At 38.3% G+C, this 18,384-nt stretch overlaps 1 protein-coding gene across 2 annotated transcripts in view; it reads right to left on the bottom strand.

The window, feature by feature from the left end:
* Window positions 1–599: 599 nt before the first annotated feature.
* The window catches only part of TM4SF1 (transmembrane 4 L six family member 1), a 33,730-nt gene continuing 15,945 nt past the window's right edge, over window positions 600–18,384 (bottom strand). Inside the window, exons 1-7 of one of the 2 annotated variants that reach the window (XM_035566425.1) lie at window positions 12,362–12,538; window positions 10,442–10,531; window positions 10,204–10,352; window positions 8,857–9,037; window positions 3,250–3,307; window positions 1,331–1,420; window positions 600–677 (exon numbers count right to left, since the gene is read on the bottom strand). In XM_035566425.1, the coding sequence (XP_035422318.1) occupies window positions 1,380–1,420; window positions 3,250–3,307; window positions 8,857–9,037; window positions 10,204–10,352; window positions 10,442–10,531; window positions 12,362–12,538 (696 nt within the window). In that variant the 3' untranslated portion in view covers window positions 600–677; window positions 1,331–1,379. Of the gene's footprint in view, window positions 678–1,330; window positions 1,421–3,249; window positions 3,308–8,856; window positions 9,038–10,203; window positions 10,353–10,441; window positions 10,532–12,361; window positions 12,539–18,384 lie in introns of those variants that run through there. The other variant, XM_035566426.2, reaches the window with a different exon arrangement.

Raw genomic sequence — 18,384 nt, 5'->3', positions numbered from 1 at the left:
ACACATTTGAATAAAACCTTTCATGCTTCTAGGAGTCTGGGACACCGACAACACTTTGTCTACCTTCCTCAGGTGTTTTTTTTTGAGACATAGCAGCTCTCTGCAAAACTTTGCAATGATCAAACTGCAGACTTTTGAGTCTATTGGAGTTAAAGAGAAACCTACTAAGTTATTAAACATAAAAATTCCGTCTGTAGTCTTTGAACCAGGAACTTGAGGAATTCGAGACAATATTGAGGAAGTATCCATCTACAATGAATCTAATCTTACATTCTTTACTACACATGGTTGTGACCATCACCAGATAAAGAATGCTTGGCTAGATGGACCTCCAGGTTTGATCAGTACAAAGATTCTTACATTTAAGCTTTTGTTATAAGGAAGCAAATACCTTTCTTTGAAAAACTTCACTCTTACAATACAGGTCTTGTGTTCAAGAGATTGTGCCATTTTATGTAAGGTTCTGAGAGAATTTGTCTGACTATTTTTTTTGATGAACAGTTTCTTCCAGGAGTTAACACTGTTGTTTCTTACCCTCCAACAGTATTTTTGAAGATGTAGTCCCATCCATTTGATGAATTGCAGAATGGGCCTTGGATCAACCCCAAGGTAAAAATGATGCAACTGTATCCAGAGAAAGCAACTCCAAGCAGGGCTAACACAATTGAAATAAAACTCTAAATTAAAGAGAGAAAAACATTACTATATGGGCAGTCTCCACAGAACATGCATTCATTCTCCCTGACCAGCTACTTACTTGAGGTTGAATTTCACATGCGATCGCTCCACTCTTCAAAATTCAGAGAGAAAAATACCAAATAATGAACAGTAAACATACATATGCAGAAGAAAGCTTAAGGCAGAATTTATGACAGTTTTACAACTCTCAGTTAAATTTTGTTTGGGGATCTTTTTTAAACTTGTGTTTTTGCAAAATTGTATCTTGGAATGCTAGAGGAATACATGCCTGCATTAAACATATTTGCATCCCAGACAGTGTATATTGACTTGTTACTAGAAAAAATAACTTCCAAATAATACAAGCAAGGGGATGAAACTATTTAGAAGGAACATTCAGTTAAAATTCTACTGCGTTTTATGTTTTTATTTTATTTTACAAGGATTTTTGTTTTTCTTCCATCCTGCATATGCATCAGTGGGATCAGCTGCACATTCTGTGACCTCTCAACCTGACTTAGAATCCTTCACTGTGAAAGAAAATGGAACCAGAGCAGAAGAGAGCTAAGAAGGATGTACTAGAAAAACAGGAACAGCAAGATACCAAGAACGAATGTTGAATAGATACACAAAAAATAAAAGATAGACTCACCCTGTAGGTTTTATTACAGCTCTCACTCTGGCAGCGCTGATGGAACACACTACACTCCAGAGCTATGAGAATTACTGCCAAGAGAAGGATCTGTAAGGGCACATCATACAGTGAGTGAAATGACTGCAGATATATTGAGCCAAATTCTCTCTCCCCTCATCAAGATGAGAACTATATCTGTTATGCGCTGCTGAGATTTTAAATCTGCACTAGGAAAGCACCACAGACCTGGTCTGTGTTCACTAGATTTAAGAATACAGTGTCTCCCATCCCAGTGAAGTGTTACTAGCATGGACACAGTGATACTAGTGAAACTGAAACAAACAAAAAAACAGGCTCACAAATGAAAGATTTGATAACAATGAAAGGAAGGATATCTCATTGATCTAGCCACATCAGTTCAACAGCTTCTTCCTGACAGGTGGATCAGGATATCACTTCCCTTACCAACACAGCTATGCTAGAAGTCAGTAGTACAAGCCTGAGTTTGATTCAGCTGGAATTTCCTTTTCTTTCTTTGTAAAGTATGCATACTGTTTTTCTCAGAATATTTAAACCTGATTATTTAAACCTGATGCTAGAAAAACAGTAAATAAGATTTGGACTCCAGAACCACAAGTTGCTACTCAGAAAGGCACTGGTTTGAATGGATAAATATGAAAAGGAAGCGTTTCTGAAACAGTTTGGGAAAACAGAGGAGATGGCCCCGGATTTGTCACTTGTGAGGGCTGGAAGTTAGGAGAAAAGCACAAGAAGAAAGAGCTAAGAGTTAACTCAGAAATGTAATGGTATCAACCACAGCAGTGTTTTAAGTAACCCATTGTTTGGAACTACATAAAATGCCATGATCCACCAGAAGCTTTGCTGACATTGGAGTTTTTATCATTGGGATGAGCTCTAGCAAAACATGCTGATTAAAGCACAACACTGTCTTCTCACATGCTGCTGCCCTGTTTGTAACAGGAAAATATATATACCATTAATAAATTGGTAATGATCCCGAGGCTAAAAATATTTCAAAATATGAATGTAGCTTTTGCAGTTAACTATTTGCTAAATTTTCAACTATCCATTTGCATTCAAATTCTTTCCCTGATAGTTTTTTTTTTTTCCCCCTATAGTGAAAAGGATTACTTTTTTCTTCTGCTTTAGGAAGAATACATACTTTCAAATGAATACCTCATGTTTAAATAGCTCTCCCAGTTCAGCAGCTTCATAAAACCACCTTATTCATGCACATTAGCTCTTTAAAATACTGATTGTGTGAACAAACTTTTATCACATTACTACTTTCTGTTCCTGAGGCTACAGTTCTTTATGAACATAGCGAACAGCATGAGCAGTAGGCAACTCTATGTTAATTTATTACTGAAGATGAGCACATTACAAATATAATGGAGAAAATCCAAATACACCAGGCACAATGAGACTATCTTCTGTATTTAGCCTAACAACAGTGAAACTTGATGTACTGTGAGCTGTAATCAGTCTTCTAAATACTGGACTGTATACAGCTCTTAAAAACATCTGAACAGTCATGACAGGCTTTTTTTAGATTTTTTTTTTGCTTTGTCTTGCTAAAAGAGCTTTAATTCAAAGTCCGTAGAGGATTATATCAAAATAGTGGCTGACTCAATAATTTAAGTGTAAATTACATATAAACAAAAAGCAAGCAGGAAAAAAAAACAGCCTTGCAAAATCACATATATGAAATTAAATAGCATAGGTAGCATGTCATTCAATATAGTTATAATTTCTTCAGTTTGAGCAATTTTTTCTGCCTGCAGTATTTTGACAATGAAATCCATTTTCCCTTTAAAGACACAAATTTTTAAAGTCTTTAAAGACTGCCCAGTAACCCAAGATTATTTGCAGTTGAATTGCAATTCATTAAAAAAAGCCATAAAATCAACACTTACCATCACACCTGAGAAACAGATCCCTTCGAAATACCACACATAGTTGGGAAGCTGGAAACTGGCGGCATATGAAGCATTCCCATTAGGGAAATATAATAGGACATTAACAACAATACTCCAAAGCGCAAGAGGTATCAGCAGACAACTCAAACAACTTCCACATGCCTCTAAAGCCATTTTTCAAGAATGTTAAAAGTTTTGCTCTTGTAAGCTAACAAAATGTTACAAGTTTTTGATTATGAAAAGCGTTCTGGACCTCCTTAGTTTGACTCAGTCATTTCATGTTCACAAGGACCTGGTGATGGGTATAACTCCAGTGCTAGAGAAGTGTTTAACTGTTAGCAGAACAATAGCCAAATATTGCTGTCTAAACTTTTTGAGCATATGTCTTTAAGTACCAGTTTCCTTTCTCAAAGATCCGCCTTAGTGATCTTCCTAATGAACCGTGTCTAGAAGTTAGACTCAGGAAGGAACATCAAAGATCTCATTTCCTAGTGACTGCTTAGAAACACACTCCTGAGAACATGGATTACTGTGCAGCTATTCTGTGACATGAGGCAGATTGCTCAGCTGTACTACAGCACATTTTTTCCTACCTTAAATGGAGTAGGGGGCTGTTTGATGAATATGTCAAGCCTCCGCACAGAAAGGCTACGCATTGTCTCAAACTACATAGAGATACCAAATAATAAAGCTTGGAAGATATCGTTCTAAGGACAATAGCTATCGCTATTGGAAAATTGTAGCAACACAGTCTAGAAGAAGGAAACAGGTCCTTCAACTCTTTTCAACTTCACTGAAGCACTTCAGTGGAACCCAGCACTCACTGGCTGTTGATGAGAGGCATCCTCTCAGAAACACCAACCTGATTCTTGATCATGTTGCAGGGAGCACAGAAGCTCAGAAAAGACTGGCTAGAAATTGCCAGGTAGAGTTATATTCACATGTTATTAATTATTCTTTTCAGCAATGTGATGCAGCTAAACTTTTTTTTTGTGAGATAAATTGTGCTTCTCTACTTCTTTTATTCTGTGCTTATACTTGAGTACATATGGCTACAGATCTGACCTAAGTACATGTGATTTCTTGTACGTGACAAAAGGTCTGGCTGCTTTTTGAAATGCACTTGTGACTTTTCACTGTGAAAAGCAAATCCCAGGCACTTTCCCCATTTTCATGTGTCATCATTCTGATAGCTCTGAGCAGCTAAGCATCCTTTCCAGTACAACGGAGCTAGACTTGCTTGAATGCTTGAAGCGTGACCCAGACCTTCTTTGCTTGCCCTGGTAAGTCATCAGAAAAGTAATTCAAGGTCAAACTTAGGGTTTACTCAATAGGAATGTCAAGGTCAGAGAACAAAATTGTTGGGGCTCTATCAAAACTGAAAAGGCTGATTTTAGAAGCAATGATGTCATATTTTCCTTCTGTTTCCCCATGAGCTGTTTTATGCCCTACATGTGTTAGGCTTCTCTCATGATCTCTTAAAAGCTGTTTGGGTTGCATGTTGTAACTAATTCCTTCCTACTGCTTTGAATAAGGTCACCCAAGGAAATGGGCATGGTGTTACTCATGCAAACAAACCGTTTTTTTTTCTATTCATTATCCGCTGTATCTCTCCCTTTCCTCATTTTCCTCCCCCCGTTCTTTTTCTAAGAGGTTTCACTTTGAAGTCCTCAGACTTTATTCTGAGGATCTTCCCATATTTTCTGTTTTACTCCTTGATCACTGTGGGCATATTTTCAGGCCTCCCTATAACTGAAACCAGTGATAAACCTCACCTGGCAGACACACATGTATGGCATCAACACTTCTCCTTACAGATCAGAGAAAATAGTTGAATTAACAGCAGGCACATCACATCCCAGGATTGATTTATATTACAAATCTCATAGATCATTGAATAGGCCAAAATCTTTTTTTCTAAGAGCGAAGGCCAAAATTACTACTGAGCAGGTTAGTTTATAAATAAATTTGCTACTGCTTCCTGTAGAAATATGTTCTAATGAGAAGAAACATAGAAAATGACACCTGAGACAGTATTCATTTTGCAGTATACCAACAAATGGCATGACTTATCCTGTATTTAAACTGAGCTCTGCAAATAACAAAAATGACAAGCCATGGTATATTTTGTTGCTGGCAAACTATACCACTAGAGCGGGACACCACAATTTTATACCGAGTATTAAGCAAGCCTGGTAATTAGTTTCTCAAATATCTTACTAAGTGTTGCAAGAACTGTATTCCTCTTGCTGTCAATATCCATGAGTTGATGCTGAGCCCATTGCCGAAAACCCTTGTTTACTTTGGACGAATGACTTCTCTGCTAACTGAAATGAACCTAACGCAAGACAACTGCTTCTCCCCAATCTAGCTGATAAAACTCCCCAGACTCTGTTTTATCCATTAGGTCTTGAAGGAATCCAACTAGCTTTTTTTTTTTTTTTTAAAGTAACAGCATAAGGGGTGAGTAGTAACGCTGTGCTTTCATGTTACATGGATCTGAGCTATAGTTTTAATTCTAAACTCTAGCCTAATAATTCTGCCCATTGGAATTCCTAACCTTGTTTCAGCTCTCTAATTAGTTACACAAATCAGAAAGACAAATAACAATCGTGAAAGCATAAAGGCAAAAATATTTGAAATTTTTTGGGAATTATACCTTATTCCATCAAGACCTTTTTTTCCTCTTCCTTCTCCCCCTCACTCCACACCCCATGCAGATCCTCTTTCACAGTGCTTTTTCATATACAAAGACATCATAGCTCACAGCAACAAGGAATTGTTTGTGTGTGCATGAGTGCATGTGTTCTCCTCATTCCCATAGTAGGGCAAGACAGGGATAAGTACAACAAGCAGAAGCTGTACTAAAGAGTGCCCTCAACTAATTCTATGTACTGTATGTATGAAAAAAGGTATCACAAGAAGTACTTATCCTGAGTTTCTAAATACAAATTCTGCCCATCTGGGAGTTCTTTTGCTGCTGTGGAACCATGTATGCAACTTCAGATTTTCACAGTTGATTTCTTTTTTTTCAGAGACATATTTGTACAGGGCAGACTTGGATGGGAGGACTTCATTCTAGCCTGAGAAACTCCTCGAGTTTGGGGTTGCTTTAAAGGCTGCCCTCTTAGTTAAAAGTAGTACTAAGTATGCACTGACACCTGTGGGAAATTCTTTTTCCTGCAAACAGAAATTAACTTGACTGTTTTCAAAGAAGACATTAACTGCTAGATTCCAAATTTGAGCACTAATGATAACCAGCCTAATTTTGTTGAAACAAATGGCATGTCACATTTTATCCTTTGAAAAATGCCATTGCCAGAAGCACAATGACCCTGCCAGCAGTGCTGTTGGCAGCATATCATTCAGGTTTACTTTGCCTTATGGTAAAACATTCACTGCAATATGCTGCAAGCTAAACTTCAGAAGGTCACAGAATCTTTGAAAATACTGCCTCCAGGCTGCTTACGGGTGGTCTATTATTTCAGATTAATCTGTCACTGCTGCCCTGAATTTGCAGTATACTATCGGAATGCTGCCTTGCCTGGGGGCCTGCTGACCAAGGCTAAGAAACAGGAATTCAGACCCACATTTTCTTCTGTCTCAAGACTCCAAGGAGGTGAGCACTCCTTGGGAGAAAAAAGCATGAGGGCCAGAGAGCAGTGGTCCAACTGTGCAGGAACTTCCCTCCAGTGCTTGGAATGGCCATCAGGAAAGTGCTGCTAGCCCAGACCTAGGACTACTTCTCCACATAAGGTGAAGTTTCAATTGTTACAGGCATCTCACTAAATTTCCACACCCTTGTTGATGCACAATTGCCTGGCTCAGCTAAATAATCTAAAACAGAGTGAAACAGTTCTCACTCTGACAGGGTCTGATGAATGGAAGAAGTAGGTTATAACCTGGCAGTTTTATATCTATACTCCTATGCCACCACTGTCTTTTCCTTTAAGACCGGGAAAGCAGTTTCAGCATGGGCAGGGAAAGAAGCATTGACACCTGCTGGGTATTTTTAATACAAATCTTTATTTGTGAAATACAGGAGAAGCTTGGAAAAATCTCCATTTTATTATATCTCAATTCTTTGACAGTTTTTGCTTTAAAAAAATTAGAAGTACATGTTCCGGTCCTTGGTCACTCACATTTTACTGTTGCTTTATTTTTGTTCCAGCTGAGTATTCATTCATTTCCAGGCCAGACTAGATTCAGTTTGTTTTTTCCAACATCAGAATAACAGTGCAACTTTATTGGGAAAGTAGCATGAAGTACAGAGCTGTTGTGTCAGAAAAAAAAAGGAAAAAAAAAAAAAGCATATTTATTGACCCAAGGTCAGGCAGTTGCCTGTACTACTATGAAATGAACCAAAGCTGTTCAGGATATATTTTGTATTTAGATGCAGGTAGGTCACTAGAAAAACTGCATATGACTCCAACAACAAAGGCTGACCCCAAGTCACTTAAATTGATGGTGACAGCATAGTTTGAAAACAGGCAATATGCATTTTAATATGCAAATGATATAAAAAACAGAACAGAATACTCAATATGTGATGCATATGCACTGACATCAACCCATTTTCAGGTTTTCTAGCAAGCAAACGTCTGTGGGGAAACAAAAAGAAACACATATTAAGGGGAAGAATGTTAATGCTAATATTATATCTAATTGTAGGAGGTAAAATTAACCTGACCACATTTAGACAGCCATAGCACAGCTCTTCTGTACATCAGTTACAGCATAGAAGACAGGAGGTAGGAGACAGCAACAGCTTTCAAAGTGCCACAGTATTCAACTATATCAATTCAAAATGCGAAACATTCTTAGCCATAATGTGTGTGTGAAATAAATCATACCAATTTCATACTTTAAGGCATTGCAATTCCAACAATAACTCTGTGGTACTAATTTTAAAAACAGGCTCAAAGAGTATAACAAGAGTAAAGAAATTTGGAGGAAATTCCTCTTCCTCACTCATGAAGAGCAACACCAAACAAAAACAAACCCTCAAAAATTCCTTCAGATCTCTCTGCCAGTTTGTTACCTATGTGCAATTTAATTCTCTCTCTTATTCTGCTTTTACTAAGCAAGGTTTTTGCTGCAGATTTTTTTTTTTTTTTACACATATGGCACCCATAGGTTTAGTAGTCCACCAGCTACTGTAAGCAAAATATGAGGCTAAAGTTATGCATTTTGACCAAGCAGCCTACCACAATACCGCACCACACTATGCAACAATACTTTATGCTATGGCAAAGGCTACCACCAGCAGGAGATACGTATTTCGATTATAACACCTACATTGTGCTGGTGACTGCATGTGCCACAGTGGGAGAAAAGGCCTCCCAGTTCATGTGTGGGCTAAATTCACTGCAGACAGCTGAGCAAACAGCTAAAAGCATGTGATCAAATACTATATGAAAAAGCAGAACGCAATAGGGCCATATAAATAATAATAATAATTAAAAAAAAAAGTTTTATACTTAGCTGATACTAAAGAATGACTGAAAAATAGCTGCTAAGCTTCTACAGTAGCATCAGTAACAACAGTGTTTCATATTAGCTTTCCGGGAAGCATGGTAATAACTAGCTGAAAAAATGACTTACCTCCTCATGACTGCAGCACAGCCTACATACTCCTCCAAGAATGCCATTGATTATCTGTATGAAGCACAGGATGAACTCTATTCCTCCCAGGACAAGAAGAATGGAAAAGAGAGTGACATTCCACTGAACGATGTTTTGAGGTTCTTGACATTTAGACCACTTGTTATACTCAAACAGGTACCTGTACACATCAAATGCAGGTATAATAAAATTGTGTCAGAGTGGGATGCTTACCACACACTAGAACCAAATTATATCTGGCTTGTAATTGCATCAAGGATTATCACTCTAAGTAGGAATAGAAAATGTAGTGGTTTGCTCCACTCAAATCCTGCTCTGTTTAAGAACATGTTCAGCTATAAGACTTCACAAAATTTGTGTGGTTCAATTTCTTCAAAAAAATCTAAGTTAGAAAGGCAGAACCTTCTATTATTGATCAAAGCAAGAGACAAGCTCAAGACAGTTGAAAGAGCAAAATTATTTCTCAAAACAAACACAGAACTTTCCAGGATTTGGCCTTTACTCTGATGACAGCAGTTACTGAGTTGAAGCAAATAGGCCACTTCCTTTCTTGTGCTGCCATCTGTGGGCCCTCACATGCCCAGTCTGGACAAGCCACACACAGAGTAAATTCAGAGGGGTACTGCAGTAGATTCCAGCAGTTACTCCTCTTCCGTGTCATCAGAACATAAGCACTGATAAGCCTTCAGCAAAGAGTTAACTCAGTTCTTCTACATTAAGTCATAGCTGGGGGTTGGGCAGGGGAGGAAGAATGTCCCTTCCTGGGAGAGACGCAACTGGAATGTAAAATTCAAAATCTCTGCTGCAAAGGATCTTGATGTGTTTCAAAGTCCCCTCAAGTCCTAAAACTGTATACTTTATGTTTGAGATGTTCAGGGACATGAACAGTATGTGATATATAGATATATTTACCTATATGTATTTAGAGAGAGAGACATAACAGATAACTATCTCCTCCATAGGTTACTACAGATAATATAGTAATTTATTAACAGCATTACTGAACTACTTCCAAGCATCCTTACCAGCATGTATCAAGAACACCCTTTTGTAATTGTTTCAGAATCTGATATTTCATTTTGCAACTGATTAGCATATTCAGATCACTTTTTGTAAAGCTGGGGATTTAAATTCCTTTAGTTTTAAACTGCAGAAGTGGGGGTAATTCTGATACCATCTGTTTAATTCTTAGTGAGTGAGGAGCATGAACTTATGAATGGATCTGGGTATGCGGCTACTGAATAGTGCTGGAAGGTTATGGAATAAAGCCCATTGTACAGGCAGAAAGAAGTAACGTACTCGTGAACACACATGAAGACAACTTACCCTCCAGAAGATTCAGTGAAAGGATAGACCCAGTTTCTTTCTACATGAGTATAACAATATGGTCCATGAGACAAGCCCAGTGCTGAAATGATTATACAGTATCCAGAACCAAGGATCCCAACAAAGGCTGCCAGAACTGAGGAGAGCATCTGCACAGCAAACACAGATATGAGTTTTCAGCACAGCCATGAAATTCTCCTGAGGACTGTCAGGGACTGGGACATAAAGTACCACTTACCGCACAGCTTTTCCCACAGTTCTCATGGCCAAAGCACCCACAGCAGTCATCATTGTGAAGCCCAATGAATACTGCAGCTGGAATGAGTACCTGGGTATGGGGAAAACAAACCACACCATTCTTTGTTCTGTTTTGTTATGCAGACAAGGCAGATAAAACACACTCCTCATATTGCATTCATTTACAAAACTTATCAGTGTTGGGGGAGCCTGTATAGATTATTCAGTTTTACTTCCCACACAGTAGGCTTTTCACTACTGATAGCAGTACCACCAGCAACAGCATAGGTATATTTCTATTTCTATGTTGTGTATACATAACACTTAAGTGCCTAAAAAGCCTGTTGATAAAGGCCATGCTGTGGTATTGTGGTATTACTGCAATTTGAGATGCTTCAACTTTAAAAGGTGTTTTTTTTTGTTCCTACCCCCCCCCCCCCCCAAAGGCTGTATCCTGCAAATAAAATGCTTTGGGAAAACAAAACAAAACACACACACACACAAAACAACAAAAAACAAAAGGCACCACCACCAACAAAAAAATGCATTCACTTTCTGTCAAAGAAGGACTACAAGGCAAGTCTCTGAGAATTGTTTTCCTATTTTAAGAAAACCACCACCATATTCATTACTGAAGAGTAGCTATCACTGTCTGTGTGACAAAACAAGTCTGACTCTAGTAGAAAGTCTGTGAATATTCTACCCAATTCATGCAAACATCTCATTACAGACGTCTAGCTTCTTCTAGGTTTTCACATCCACAGAGTTTCCAGTGACAGAAATGCAAAGCAATGGAGGGGACACTATCTGTAAGAAAATTAAATTGTCCATACTCCAGAGCTTTTGGCATAAAATCAAGAAGGAGGAACAGAGAGCTGATTAAATAGAGTATACTCGCAACCAGCACTAATAGGACTTAATACTAGTTTGCACTTATACGAAGACGCCACACCCAGGATTAGCTTGGAAAAAAACATAAATGAGCAAAGTGTTACCACTGAACAGCACAGATTTGCTATACAGTTGAGCAGAGTCACATACTAGTCAGCCCCTACTCAAACCTTTTTTGAGCCCCAGTGCTACAGGTCCAGAAGAGGTTGTACAAGAATGTGTTTCAGGAGCAGTTCCATTTGTTTCATTTGGATTAGCCTGCCTGTAAAGCTGGCTTTGCAAATCTCAGTCTAGGTTCTAATGGGGCTGTAACACCGCTGTAAGAACATCTCACAAGACAGAGGGCCTTATGCAATGCTTTTCACCCTGTAATTTGCTGACAGCTTGAGATTTGCAGTTCTAAGAGGAAGGCTAAAAGTGAATGACAAAGGAAGCCTAGAGTCCGGGAACATAAATATGCTAAACTGTGGTCCACAAAATTGAAAATTTAAAAAATAATTGCTTCAGATTAACAATCTCTTATAGTGAACACACTCAGTTCTTCATCTTTGGCTATTACTCTAATTCAAAACTTTGGCAACTGTTATTTGATTCCTCTGAAAAAAGAGCTAAACAGAGCTGTAACAGCTGTCTTTCCATGTCTCAGATAGCATACATTAAGGAATTTCAAATAAATACTAGTTATCTACGGACATTAAAAAGGAGAATAATTCACTAATAGCATAAAAATGTAAGATTTAGCCTTTTACATAAACCATGTCCTGCTGAAAGGCCTGGTTCCATTTTTGCATTTGGGTTCTGCAACCTATACCCTAATTCTCAGCTCTGAAGTGACATAATGTTGCAGATATGATAACCAAAGTAACTAATAATACCCATGGTGAAAAATATCTTTTTTTTTTTTTGATACAATTCTAGAGACTCCTGCTGACAATATATTCAATGAATAAGTTAACGTAACTGGTAAAGAAACAGTAATACCAAGTAGCTTTAAAATGAACTTCAAAGAAAGCAGTAGCTTATTACTTACCAAAAGGCCTCCACCTAGAATGCCATGAAGGCACTCTACGTATTTGCTGAGATGATGCTCTGAAGCAAATCTTGTTTCACCATTGGGAAAATAAAGTAAAATATTGGCCACAATGCTGAGCAAGGCAAGGATGAGCAACTTAAAACCAATACACCTAGTACACCTTCCAAAACACATGTCCTCAGCTTTTCAAGTCCTTCTTTCTTTAGTCCAGCCTATCTCATATTTGTCCACAGCTAAAAGAAGATCAGTCTTTAGTCTCACCTACTTAAATACCCAGGGTTTTCTAGCTACCTGGATGACGTTTACAATGTCTTCATACCTATCATTCCCAATTGCCAAGTGAGGAAACAAGGATGGTAGAATGTCACCACCCATTTTAAATGAAATAATTGTTGACAAACCAAATGCAATCAAGGAAATACTGAATGCTAGGTAACTTCACTTTAATATATGATGCATGGAATGATCACCATTGAACATGATTAGACATGAACAACAGGCTCCACCACAACATAAGTTCTTTTAGAAATTGAAAGAAAAAGGTTTTGTTTTCTTTGTGAGAAGCAGCTTTGGCTTTTAGGTTTATAGACTATTTCAGAACAACCTGAAGCCATGGAAAGATTTGGCTGACTTCAACAATACTGAGTCAGAGTCTTGGGTACAAATAGAATAAAGTCTACGTCAATGACAAGTATGTAAAGCAGCCTCTTTCCTTGCTATTCTGTTAATGGAATAAGAGTGGACCTCATCAGTTCTGCTTGTCTGTTGAAAAAACAAACAAAATGGGCAGGCAGGTGTGTACCTGTTCTTGCCATTATAAGACAAGCTGAATTTAGATTAACAATGATTTCCTAAAGCCAAATCAAGGAACATTGCTGAAAAAAATGCATCAAAAAGCAGATCATAAAATACAGTTCTTGCAATGAAAATTCAAGTACAGAAACACACAAAAAAAAGAAAAGCACCAAACAGAGGGCAATATATTACATCAAGTGTTCCAAACTGTGGTACATGTACTGGTAACATTAATTTGCATAGTAAATCAAGATACAAAGTGATCTGGAAAAAAAAAGATATATCTAACTCTCTTTGCCCTCATGCAAATGTTGCCAAAATAGCCCAAAGTTTCCTTGTTCACATATATACAGCTCAACACAGAGGTGTGTGTTGCCAGGCCTGGTACTATCACATGATAGAAGATATTTCAGCAAGAACTTCAGCAAGTCTACTGATGACATCAAGCTGTGTGGTGCTGTTGACACACTGGATGGAAGGGATGCCGACCAGAGGGACCTGGACAGGCTTGAGAGATATGCCCCTGCAAATCTTATGAAGCTCAGCAAAGCCAAGCACAAGGTCCTGCACCTGAGTTGGGACCATCCCAAACATGAATACAGGCTGGGAAATGAGTGGATTGAGAGCAGCAGCTCTGAGGAGAAGCACTTGGGAAAGTTAGTGGACAAAAAAATGAACGAGTCAGCAATGTGCGCTTGCAACCCAGAAAGCCAACTGTATGTTTGGCTGCATCAGAAGTGCAGCCAGCAGGTTGCAGAAGTGCAGCCAGAGGGCTGGAGCACCTCTCCTATGAAGGCAGACTGAGAGAGCTGTTGTTTAAGGAAAGGTTGGATGGTGGTAGGGGGATAGTTGGGCCAGATGATCTTGGAGGTCTTTTCCAACCTTAATGATTCTATGATTCTATGATATCTAAGAGGTCCAGACTAGATTCAGGAGATGTTGCTGCTGAGATCACCATAATACAATATAAATCACATTTCAAAAAAACAGTCTAGACAAACTGAATTTGGGAATGTACAGGATATTAAGAGGCTTTCAGCTACTCAGGGAGGAGAATACTCATTTGAGTTATCTTTCTTTTATTTTTTTGATACATATATATATTTTTTAATACCTAAATCACACTGTAAATAAAGTCCAATTTAAATCCATACTATTCTGGCAAGTATTGTGATCAACACTGAAGCTTAAAGAGAAAGAAAGGAAGGGGAAAAAAAAAAAAAAAAGAGAGAGAAGTCTTGCACAGATGTGGTTCTGTGATGTAACCTCTCCGGGTATTGTGGCTGTTGACCTTGGAGACTTCCTTCATTATGAGAAATATCCTCTTATTGTAGAAACATAGGCTTACCATTATTGTGCACTTCAGCTTTGATGACTAAAATGAGCACAAACATCATCCTGCATGTTTCCTCTGCAGAAGGAGATGACTTCTCAACTGAAAACTCCCTTCATTGTGTTATGCTAAAAAAAGCCACACACCCCCAAATAAAACATGACAACCTCCCCTACCCAGCACACTTGATTTGACATAAAATTTCACATAATTAAGAATTCGTATATTTAAAATTGATTTTTTTGATTGATTTTTTTTTCCAGACAATGTAAATAAGATTAATTTTATTTAACCCCCCTGAAAAGCCCCAATGAAATGAAGAGTTCTGGAGTTTAAATACTATTCTGTAAAACCATTTAAAGGCTAAAACAAATAACCCTACTCTTTCTTTGCAGGAACAATCAAGTCAAGTATTTGATTAGATGGACAGCTAAGTGTTTCCTGTGTTAATTTTGTTAGTGGATGTGGTACACAGAAATATTCCCTTATTCTGTATACTATCAAGCATGTGAGTCATTGCAGTTACTAAAAAATAATTATTAAAAAAATAGTAGTAGTTCAAGTATCTGTCCTGTGTAATTGTATAGGTTATAAAATCTTGAGGTTGTTCACTTCTCATGCCTGTTTGTTCCATAAATCCTATTGCTACTGCTTGCAAAGTGAGCAACAGTGGATTTTTAGCATTTATCATGGGCGTGTCCAGATAAAACTGACTTGTGCATGAGCAGGAGCCAAACACAAGCTTCTCATCAACCTGAGGAACAGCAGGGCCTTATCTGCAGCTCATGACTTGCTCCAGCACTATGAGCAGAGTTTATACTAGTTTAAACAAACTCAGGATTGGATTTTGAGTCTTTTGTTCAAGAACCATAGTGTTTGAACTTACAGAGGTAAGATAACTGCTTACACACTCACAGATGCTTCCCAACAGCCTGTGGGAAGCTCCACTATTTCCCTCTCACAAGAATATTTCTGTAGCTCGAATGTCCGCCCTGGACGAAGAACACATATGAAAAGGAAATTGATCCCCCAATATTATTAAAGACAATAAAAGTTTAGTTCTAGGCTAAAACCTAGCTTTAGACTATAGGTCTCATCGTCAGCTATGTCTGAGAAGAACCAGGACAGTCAAAGAGGGCAGTAAAGCACCCTCTGGCTTCCAAATCCTGTTCTGTTTGACAGCAATGCAATCCTTATAGCACATCCTATCACTATCCTAGCACATCCTACGTCCAGTAGGTAGGACTATTGTGAAAGATGTCCATAACCTCTCCTGGGAGAATGGGACTGGTTTATAAAAAGTTACAGCACTTAGATTGTATCCCTGAATCATCGCTTCTGCAGGATAAAGCCTGTCAGCAAACCAGTGCTACACAGGGCAGGATACAGAGAAGTAGTTAAAAGTAGCATCACAGGTGCCTTGTCCAGTTTCTGTGATATCTAAAAAGAAGCCTAATCCCACCTGGGATCAAAGGATCCAGCAGCTCCTATATAAAACCAAAACAAAAAGAATTAACCTCAATAGTCATTGTTGCTCTGGCTTTTCTATTGCAAGACGAGGACAGAAGCATGCATCTTTCACAAAATAAAGATGTTAGAAAGTGACTAGTTTTCTTAATGCCAAAAAGTGGGATATCTCATAACTATTAGAATACTTCTTTTTACATTCCAGCTTTGAAAACCTGACCATCCTCCATCTTTCTGTAGCTGTTCCTCAACCAGGATGACAGGAGTAAAAAATTACTTTCTCCAGCTCAGTTATGTATTGGAAATCCTTGCTATATATTCAGACAAGTCCTAAGTTTAGCTAATGCAAAGAGAAGCAGTGTATTGATGATTGTCAAAGCTACCACAACAAAAAATACTTGCAGAGAAAGTTAAAAAACATTTTAAAAAATGCCACAGAATTAGAATTTCAAGAAAAAGAAAAAGAAAACCATGAAGTACCACATTTCTCCTACGAAAGAAAATTATGTCAACTGCAATTACATCTCACACTTTTGCCTTAAACCAGATTCCCAGGGTGATCCATCATAACCAACAGAAGAAACAGAGTTGTGACAGTAAAGAAAAGTACTTTACAAAAAAGATCTCTGGGCTTCACTAATATATTTTTATACCCACTGTAATACTGGAAACACTCATATACCCTACTAGAAGGGAAATCAAGTGTGTGTGTGTGTGTGGATTAGGAAGAGGAAATCTAACAAATAAATAAACATCATGTCAGAGCGAGTATGCCATCAAGAACAGGGCACACAGTCTGGGCTCAGTTTCCCTGACTGGACACGAGGCGTGCTACCACATGCTACCATGCTGGAACTTGTTGCATGTGTATGCTGTAAGGCTTCTGTGCTCTCAGGATGTCTCAAACTTCTTTCCCTAGCTCTCTGGCATGTGGCCAGGATACAGTCTGGCTGCTATTCCCTTCATGGAAAGGAGATTTTTATGGCCCAGTTACTCAGTGTTAATTCTGCTGATCTTCCCTAAACTGAATGTTGCTCTTTTATTTATTTATTTATCTATCTATCTATTTATTTAAATAATGTTAGCGCCATCCCTCCCAAAGAGGTTCTTGTTCCTTATAGCTAGACAAAGGTTAAAACACAGGTAATAGTTGCTTCTGCCATCCATGTTTTCTGAGCAAATATAAGCAATCTCCTAGATTAAATTAAAGATTCCAGAACAATCGGAAAAAAAGATTACACTCTTTACGGAAAAATATGATTTGCTTCTTCACAACAGTTTCTTCAGACACTGCAAATGTCTGTCTTACATACCTAGATAGCCTTCTAGCCACCCCTACACTGGATTTTCTAAAAGACACAATAGAGGTAAAGAGACACATCTGAAACAGACATATGACAAATCACTTCCAATTACCTTGAAAACCATGCAAATTAAAAAAAATTAAAAAATTTAAAAAAATAAAAATTTAAATTAAAAAAAAAATTAAAAAAGTCGTGAAGCAAATAAAAATCTCTTACGTTTTAAAAATCACTCAGATGTGAATCTACTGGCTTTGCAAATATCATTGCCATTTGGACACCCTATTCTACAACTTCTACCAGAGAGCTTCTCATTATAATTTTTCTTGCTCAACTTCTGGTCCCACCCACCATCAGGGAGTGCAGTACCTCTTGTGTAGGTATGGGCAGGGTGCAGAAATTGCATGACACCAGTGGATGAGACATGGCCTGGGATACAATAACATGGACTGCACAGATGCATTTGGAAAGGCTGGGCAACACAACTCATGTGTACCAATGCAGGTTAAGAATTTACGCTTGTATTTCCTTGTAAGCTATTCTATTCATTCCCCCCTTACTGTTTTGTAGCTTATTGCTCACAGGGACAAATACTAGCTCAGACAACTGCTAGGAATGTATAGTGAATATGCAGTCACCTGTTAGCTAAGCTCCAAGTGAAGCCTCTTGGCCAGCTGTTCAGACAGAGCTCACAGTGACCCTAGGAACACCCACAGCTCCCCTTTAATTAAATGGAGAAACACCCATCTACGCTACCATCTATTTCTCAATGTCCAAATGATTCATTGCTCATGCTTTCCAGCCATTATCTGCAAAAGCACTATTCTGTAGCTGCAATTGTCCTCAGGCATGCCACCTCAGAGGTGCATGTCAATCAGCAAACTCCACCTAGACAGTCACAATAGGAAACTGCTCCCCTTAAGTCCTTTGTGCCTGTGGTCTCCTGACCACAGCCTGAAGAAAGTTGCCAGATTACCTTTATTAATTACACAACATCAACTTGGATGAACTAATGAGCTATTTCTGAGAAGGATGCAACCACCTGCTGCCATGAAACAGGTCACTGAAAATAAAAGCAGTCCTCACACAGCTGTAATATATGCACATTCTTGCTTGCTGTCTCT

Source organism: Cygnus atratus, chromosome 9 (genome assembly GCF_013377495.2).
Source record: "Cygnus atratus isolate AKBS03 ecotype Queensland, Australia chromosome 9, CAtr_DNAZoo_HiC_assembly, whole genome shotgun sequence".
Lineage (NCBI taxonomy): Eukaryota > Metazoa > Chordata > Aves > Anseriformes > Anatidae > Cygnus > Cygnus atratus.
Note: the sequence above shows the minus strand (reverse complement) of the source record. Positions and strands in the feature narration are given on the sequence as shown.